Source organism: Brassica oleracea, chromosome C8, assembly GCF_000695525.1.
Source record: "Brassica oleracea var. oleracea cultivar TO1000 chromosome C8, BOL, whole genome shotgun sequence".
Lineage (NCBI taxonomy): Eukaryota > Viridiplantae > Streptophyta > Magnoliopsida > Brassicales > Brassicaceae > Brassica > Brassica oleracea.
In genome coordinates, this window is record NC_027755.1 from 2,062,017 (window position 1) to 2,070,413 (window position 8,397).

General features: G+C 37.3%; 1 protein-coding gene across 1 annotated transcript; it reads right to left on the reverse strand.

Annotated features, from left to right (window-relative positions):
• Positions 1 to 713: 713 nt before the first annotated feature.
• On the reverse strand, positions 714 to 5,206 carry LOC106308247 (polyadenylate-binding protein RBP47A-like). The gene is made up of 6 exons (XM_013745391.1): positions 4,641 to 5,206; positions 2,315 to 2,798; positions 2,074 to 2,141; positions 1,866 to 1,996; positions 1,690 to 1,783; positions 714 to 1,116 (listed from the first exon to the last, which is right to left on the reverse strand). Exons 1-6 carry the CDS (start codon positions 4,998 to 5,000, stop codon positions 988 to 990), a joined length of 1,266 nt encoding a protein of 421 aa, XP_013600845.1. The 5' UTR covers positions 5,001 to 5,206; the 3' UTR covers positions 714 to 987.
• Between the last annotated feature and the right edge of the window lie 3,191 nt (positions 5,207 to 8,397).

Here is an 8,397-nt window from a genome sequence, read left to right on the forward strand (position 1 = left end):
CCGTTTCTGCTTCCGGTTGTCGTTGAACTAACCCCATGAATTCGGTTATACCTCGTTGGTATTCTTCCGTAAGCAATCTCGTGTTCAGATCCAAATGAGGTCGATCAATCCAAGAACGATAATAATTTGAAGAAGACATGCTTTTTTCAATCAAATTCGTGTGTAAATATAGCATGTGAGAGGATGAAGAAATGAAGTGAATGAAGAGGTTGGGGGTGCGGGTATTTATAGATGAAATGCTGCCGACAGTACCGAGGAAATTCCGACGGAATCCCGACGGCAACGGCTCTTTCCTCGGAATTTCCTTGGAATTTTTAAAATCCTCCAACGGCTCTCTAACGGCTATAATATATCCTCGGATATTCGTCGGTGTTTTCCGAGGAATATGATTTCCTCGGTATTTCATCGGTATATTCCGAGGAAATTCCGAGGAAACCCAAATTTTGGGTTTTCTCGGAATTTTCTCCGAAATTCGTCGGAATATTCCAAGGATCTCATTTTCCGTCAGAATGTCCGTCAGAATTACGATGTTTTCTTGCAGTGTTATTCAAAAACTCTTGTGAATCTTTTTTCTGAGGATTGGTCTTTTGTCTTCTTTTAGTTTTAACTGTTGTTCCAAATGAATCAATTTCTCTTTGTTGTACACAAACCTATTAACTCTCTAGTATAAAGTTCTTAAAAAAAAAACTATCAAAGAAATGCAACATGACGAATAAAACTTAAAGAAACTGAGAATGAAATTCAAGTTTAATAAAATGTTGGCAGAGACTGAGACAGCAAAATAAGCAAAATTCAAATCCAGGATACTAAACCCTCTTTGGAGTTTAGAAGTTTTTAGTTTTGTTGTTGCGAGCTAACCCCTGAAGGCCTGAACCAACAACTAATCATCGGATCCCTCTGACATTCCAATGGATTGTTTTAGAAACCAATGCCCTTAAGTCCAGGACTCACGAGGGTCTTTTGATGATAGAGACACAACCAACACTTTCAAGAAGCTCCAGGGACAGCAGCCGCTGCAGTAGCATACATGTTTGAGTCTTGATTAGCACATCCGTTGCTGTAACCTTGACCTCTTGAGTATCCTCCGTTCCATTGGAGGCCCGCTTCACCTCTCCACTGTCATTTTAAGAGATTACCAAAGCTGAAAATCAGTAATGGATGCAAATTCCCAGAAAGGGTTGATAAGTATTGGACATTCATTTTAGAGATTAAGTTAACTAGTTCATTGATTACAACAACTTAAGACACGAAACTAAGACAACAACAATATTATATAAGAGAGTATAATGACGTGGCTTTCTACTAGCTTCATTATATATCTGGATAGCTGTAAAGTCCTAAAAACACAGGACGATCAACAACTGTTTCAGAGATTAGATAAAGTTCAGGGAGATGACAAGTGGGCCAAGGAGGCATGCATTTGATTTGTCAATCAAAATATTTAACAAATAACACAGGAATGTGTTAGTTCCGCTACATCATTATGGCCCGCAATACACCTACTATCCATTGTCAGCCATTGACTTTGGCTTCAAGGATTTCTACAACTTTATCCACCACATGGAGACAAGAGAAACAAAGACACCAATGTAATCTAAAACTAAGTTTTGACATAGACCATACTAATAAAACTGCATGTAAGGCTCCATTAAGACAAAACACACTAATCCAACTTAAGCTTTCATGTACCTGTCTGTTTGGGCTTCGTCCCCAAGAAAGCCGGACAGTGTTTTTCCCGATGACTGTCCCATTCAAATTCTCAATGGCTTCTTCAGCACTCTTCCTGTCAAAACCAGTGGCACATCACTTTGCAAAGTCCCACGCTACCAGATGAGCAAGCTGACAAGCGCAGTTCATGTTCGTACCTGTTACCAAATTGGACAAAACCGCATCCTTTTCCTACAGGGATCTTCACCGAAACAACCTCCCCAAACTGAGAGAAAGGCTGCATGAGGTCTTCTTCAGTAACATCAGCATCAATGCCACCAACAAATATCTGCAATGTGATAAAAAGGACAATGAGCAGTGAGGTGTGTATTGTTGTTAGCAGAGGCATCAGCTAAGAGAACTCACTGTTGAGTTATTTGAATCTCCATCAGACACTGAACCATTCCCTCCATGTCCACCAGCTAATGTCAGAGCTAATTAAAAAAAAAATACATTTCACTTCAAATGCTAAGTTAAAAACATTAAGACAACTTACTACTCAAGTAAATGCTTAATACAAATAACTAAAAGTTGTAGAAAAAAACACAAAAAAAAACACAAAACAGAGAGAAAACATTTTAGTCATAAAGATGAAACCATCACTTACCTTGTGAACCATTTTGTTGGCCGTACGTAGCAGCCCTTTTAGGAGTTGCAATACCAACACGCATCTGCCTGCTTGAGCAGAAAGCACCATTCATCTCAGTCAACGCCCTTGACCGCTCGCCCTCATCACCAAACCTGACAAAGCCGTAACCTTTGGAACGCCCAGTGTTGGAATCGATCACAACCTTTGCACCTTTGACAGATTGATACCCAGCAAAAGTCTCGAGCAGTAGAGCATCAGTCACGTCTGGAGCCAAGTCTCCCACGAATATCGACAGGTCAGGACCACCGTTTTCAGAGGCTCTTTTTTCACCAGTGCTGAAAGACGCCCAGTTTAGACGGAAGGGCTGGTCTGCGTTGGGCATGGTTACACCGCTGTAGCTCTGAAGGACTTCCTCAGCTGCTGAGCGTGAAAGAAACTCCACAAAACCGTACCCTTCTGACTGATTAGTTTGCTTGTTTCTTATCACTTTAACAGAAGAAACCTGCATTAATAACAAAACAAGAAACCATAAGTTAAAAAAGGAAAGGAAAAAAACAACTTTAATAGCTAAACAGAACACTGGTCTGATCTGGGTTTTAAATTGCGTGTGGCGAACCAACGCGATTAGGGGCTCGACTCTCGCCAAGCGCCATGGCGAGGCAAGTCGATCGCCATGTGCAACACATTTAAAACGGTGTTTTTTTATTTATAACTACATGTTATGACATGGCAATAACAAAAGCACAGTAAAGGATAAATTAAAACAACAAATTCATTGAGTTTGTTGGATGATCCTCCGGTCTCATACATAGTAGAAGTTCAAAGTAGAAAAGAATATGAGACTAGGGAAGAATGATGCGAGAGGAGGATAGAGGTTTGCTTGATAGGAGAAAATAGTATATGAGAACTGATAACTAACCGAGAAAGAAAAGAGCTAGGAAGAAGATTTGTAAGGCCGTGAATAGAGAAGAATAATATCAAAGAAAGAGCTGATGAAAACTTTAGGGAATCATCATATAGTAGACTGAGTTAGGGTTTGTTGATAGATTATACTCCCTCTGTTTCATATTAAGTGTCGTTTTAGAGAATTTTTTTCGTTACAAAATAAGTGTCGTTTTCGATTTTCAATGCAAAATTTATTAATTTTATGCAAAATTTATTTTTCTATTGGTCAAAATATGGTTAAGTGTATAGGTAATAGTGTTTTTTTATAGGAAATGTACAAAATTAATTGTTTTCTTAATCCGTGTGCTGAAACCTAAAACGACACTTATAATAAAACAGAGGGAGTATTAGACGGCAAAGCTTCATGTTAACATGGCCTCAGTTTAATAACCTAAATCTGTACAAACCAAGTTGGTTTGTCTAAAATCAATGAAGCTTCGCTATAGGCGCCTTAGGAACTACTTCCTCCGTTCCTAAAAGATCTATGTTTTAGAATTTTTACACTTTTTAATAAAACATATTAAAATTTATATTCCCTCAGTTCCTAAAAGATCTATGTTTTAGAATTTTCATACTTTTTAATAAAACATATCAAAACTTAGCTATAAATGCATAGTTTTTTGTAATTTTATATTTCCTATATTTTTAAACCAATAAAATCTTAAAAAAATGCAATTAATGTTCTTGGACTTCACAATTTCTCAGTTGACAAAAATTACATTGGAAATATAAAATATGTATCTTTTTGAAACAAATTTTTTTTCTAAAATATAGATCTTTTAGGAACGGAGGGAGTACTACTAAAGCGTTCAATAGCGATCGCTATGTGTACCTCGCTTGGCTTTGAGGTGATGAAGCGACGAGGTCACCGCTACACCTCGCCTCGCGCCATGGCGACCAAAGCGATGGCTATTTAAAACCAAGGGTCTGATTAATGAAAAGGACGACCAATTGAGAAACGGTCTCGTGACATGTTAAAAGGTGGCAAATGTACTTTTATTGCCCTACGAAAATGAACTTTAAATGTTGTTCTTTTTAAAGTCAACGTACTTGTCCAATTACCATAAATGTCAACCTTTTGGCTTCTACGCAATCACACAATGGTCACTTATTTACATCTAAAGCATACAAAAAAGTTTCTAAATTTTACATTGAGTTCATGACAAGGAACGCATGGCCTGATTTGGACATAGTCAAGTGAAACATTGGCGTATAAATCCCAAATTTCAGGAAATAATTTACATAAACATAGGTCTACAAAGTGGTTTTAATTTTTTTTAAATCAAAATCATTACTAAATTGACTTATCTCCAAAATCTCAAGATCTGTAAACGGATGTTACATCTATCACTTTCGTTGTCCGAACCAAAAAAAAAAATTCATGAAGAATGGTAATAACCTCGTTGGTGTGAGAGAAACATGTGTGGAGATAAGTCTCGTCCATCCAATGAAGAAGATCACCAACCCAGAGAGTCTTCACATCATCTCCACCAGATCCACCACGCTGCTGCTGCTGGTGATAAGGAACGTAGTGAAACTGAGGAGGATGCTGATAGTGACCTTGGGTGTACGGTTCGTATTGGTGAGGATACATCATCATATGCTGCTGCTGCATCACCGCCATTGGGTACTGCATCGCCGCCATCCATTGTTGCTGGTTTTGCCAGTGCTGTTGCGGCGGAGGAGGAGTCGGTTGCTGCAACGGTGGCGGCGTTGTTCCGGCTGATGACGAATCTGGACCGTTGTTTGTCGTCTGCATCTTTGAAGAATCCGATCCGATCTGGAGTACTCACTCACCACCTCTGCTGGAATTCAAAACCTCTCTCTCTCGGTGTAATGGAGAAAAGCTTGTTGTGGAGCTTCTCTGTTAATGGTGGAAGCTAGGGGAGAGAGAGAGAGAGAGAGAGAGAGGATTAGATTTGATCTTTAGAAGATAATGGAGGCGGAGAGAGAGAGAGAGAGAGAGAGAGAAGAGAAGAGAAGAGAGAGTGTTGTGTAGATTCGGAGGGTTTAAGGTCTGAAAGAGAAGTGGTGCGAACGTGGGACCCAGTTACATCCTCAAAGTTAGATCCAACGGTTCTGATTCGACCGAATTTTTAGGGTTGACATCAACTCATGACAGTTGATGATCCAAGTGCTAAATCGGGCAAATAAAAAAAAATTGATTTGAAAATTCCTTCAACGTTATTCGGATAAATACATACACTAACAATTAGAACACAAATAGTAAACCATGCAAAACTTTTTTTAATATTAGTAAATTTAATTAATATACAAGTAATAACTAATACTTTAAGAATTATAAAAAGCTCCAACATGAGACCACCCATCTGTTCAGATATCCATCCATCAACGTTCAACATTGCATCCATCATCGCGCAGAAGCAATTCCTTGACCACTCTGTCTTGTTTAAACCGTTGTTTATCTGTAAATCGAACCTCTGGCAGCACTTCAATTTATCTGCAGCAAGACAAGACAAAACCAAATGAAAAGTATCAAACTACAACTTTCATTGAAAATAAGAAATAATTTCAACAATCGCACGGTTCCTCTATCAAGTTGCAGTTAAAATTCTACTATCTACAGTGCTTCGTCCTTTAAAAAACTGAGAAACTAAAGTTCCAAGCTAAAATTAACAAGACCAGTTTTCAGTTAGTGAGTAATTTAAAGTCTAGCTTTAACGAAAAACAACATCTGCTGATAGGACGAGCACAGAGAGCAAGCGAGAATTTCTGCATTAAGAGGGCCAAAATCAATAGACAGAAGAGATATTCAATAGATATACACACACACAAAAAAAAACTTTTCGTTTCTGGTACAGTGAATGTATAAGGAGACTGATCAACTACAAGAAATTAACAACGAGTTAAGAGGACATGAGGCTTAAGTTGAAAACCTGAACTATGTTTGTTGAGGACTTAAGAAAACTCTAGAGTATCTACTGCAACAAATTAAAGCAAACTCTCAAGCAAGATATGATGAGTTACCAACTTAAAGAAGGTCTTCCACGCAATAATTTTGCAACATGGGTCATCCCTTAGCCCACACAGAGGATGTAAAGGGATAAACTAATTCCCTCCGGTTTTTCTTCCAGTCAACTGATTAAGTTGTACAAAACTCAATCTTGCGTACTGCCCATCTTCAGTAAAGATTGACTGTCAGATATATATTATAGGAGTTAAAACTTGGTTGCTCATTCACTTAATATGACACAAAACTATTGGTAAGTGATATATACACAGAACATGACACTCAACATCAGAAAGCTCGGAGCCTGCCCACAGTTATATATTTGATTATAACAGAGATGAATAAGAATATCAAACGATTCAGAAAACGAAGGATTGTTTGTTCAAAAAAGACAAAGGATTGAATGAAGCGCAAAACAAAGAAATCAAAGCTAGATTCAGACTATAACTGAAGATGGCAGAAACGCCGTTGTAGAGAGGGAAATGTTTTAATTTTAGCCAGTAGAATCCCACATCGGAGAAAACAAACTTCTACTTGTTGTATATTAAGTTTAGCTCGCAGGTACGGCACGTCCAGCTTGGAAACGCCGGCTTGTGATCCAAGTGGAGACAACAAGGTGACAGGACGTTGGACTGATCTTTTTGGGCCGGGTTCGTGTTTGCTATTTACTGACCTGCCCATTCCAAGTCGGGAGTTGGGTGTTCGGACTTGAGCGAAGGCTTGCGGTTTGGACACTCTTAGAGCGGAGGAGATCACGGGCTGGTGCCTCCCGAGTCCCACTTTGTTTAATACCATTGGGGTTTTTTACTGAGCCAATAACCATAATCCTATTTTCAACGTTAGAAATACATTATTCTATATATATAATGATTTCAGTCACTTAAAATCGATAATATTTTAATTAAAAAATAATTTTCTGAATTTTACATAACAAATACATAAATCAAAATTTCTTTTCAAACAAATATTTTACTACTACAATTAAGAAAGAAAAAAATCGTATTTAACGTTCATTTTAATTATTTTTAAAAAAATTACAGAATGGATTTTCATTTAAAATAAATAAAATATTGTTACTTTTACTAAATAAAATATTCATAAATTTAGTTGCATTCTATGGTGCTTCAACAATCGAACCATCAATAAACCATGTCTTCGTTTTAATGCGGAAAGCGTTTATCTCAAATAATTATTTATTATATTTTCTTCCGGCTGAAACATTGAAGTAACTAGGTGCATAGTTTAACTACATTATAGGTGTATTATATAGTTTTGTTTATGGGATTTTATTGTTTTTTGTCTATAATGTGATTGATGAGACTTTGGATATTACATAGGTTGATGAGTTTGATATAAGAATGAATGACGAAGTCATATGTTGATATTTTTATATCTTATATGTTCAAAGTTGAGGGTGATGGAACTTGTTAGTGTTTACTTAGTTAGTTGTTTGTATATAAATCAAATAGTGCATGGAAAAAGATAATAAATTTGGATTTAAAATGTTAGGGTTTCAAAATAACTGGGCCTTGAATCTGTGGTTTAGTCTAATACTGAAAAAACTGTTAGGACTTCAACTCTTTTTTTTCTCTATGTCGGGAATGTAGGCACTAATTTCCCGATTCATGTAGGTAAAATTGTTTCTTAGTTTGTGAGATTGAAAAGCGTAGATTGATTTTAAGCATGATTGATGAGAGGTTTACTTGCATCAGCTTCGTCTACCGTGGGTGTTGAGTTTCGTCGGTGTCAGATGTTAGACATGCAAGAGAGAAGATCTGAATATGTTAATTTCGTGTTTTGTTTTTTCTTCTCTCGTGTTTTGTGGGTTCCACTCTTATCTCAGGCTGTACAATAGATGAAGTCTGGCTAGGCCGTCTCACTTCTCTGAAGTATTCCCTTGATTAAGCTCCCACCAACATCTATCTTCTGATTATGTCTTGAAGTCGAGGAGCTTCCAAAAAAATTAGCTTACATATGCTGTTCCGCTTGGAATGGAGAGTTCTGAAATGCCGCATAAAAAACATATTGGCAAATAACTAATGATTGTCAACAACTATCACTATACTAAATAGAAAATAAATCAAGGTTTTTTGTTCTGCACAAACTAAAATCTTACAACAGGGTTGTCACGGTCTTTTTTCAGGAGCAAGATCTTTTTCTTCCCAGAAACCATAGTCAATGCAAT

Coding starts and splice junctions, on each gene's coding strand:
- LOC106308247 (XM_013745391.1), bottom strand. CDS start 5,000: ATGCAGACGACAAACAACGGTCCAGATTCGTCATCAGCCGGAACAACG. Junction 2,799..4,640: donor GTTTCTCTCACACCAACGAG/GTTATTACCATT, acceptor TTATTAATGCAG/GTTTCTTCTGTTAAAGTGAT. Junction 1,997..2,073: donor GAGATTCAAATAACTCAACA/GTGAGTTCTCTT, acceptor ATCACATTGCAG/ATATTTGTTGGTGGCATTGA.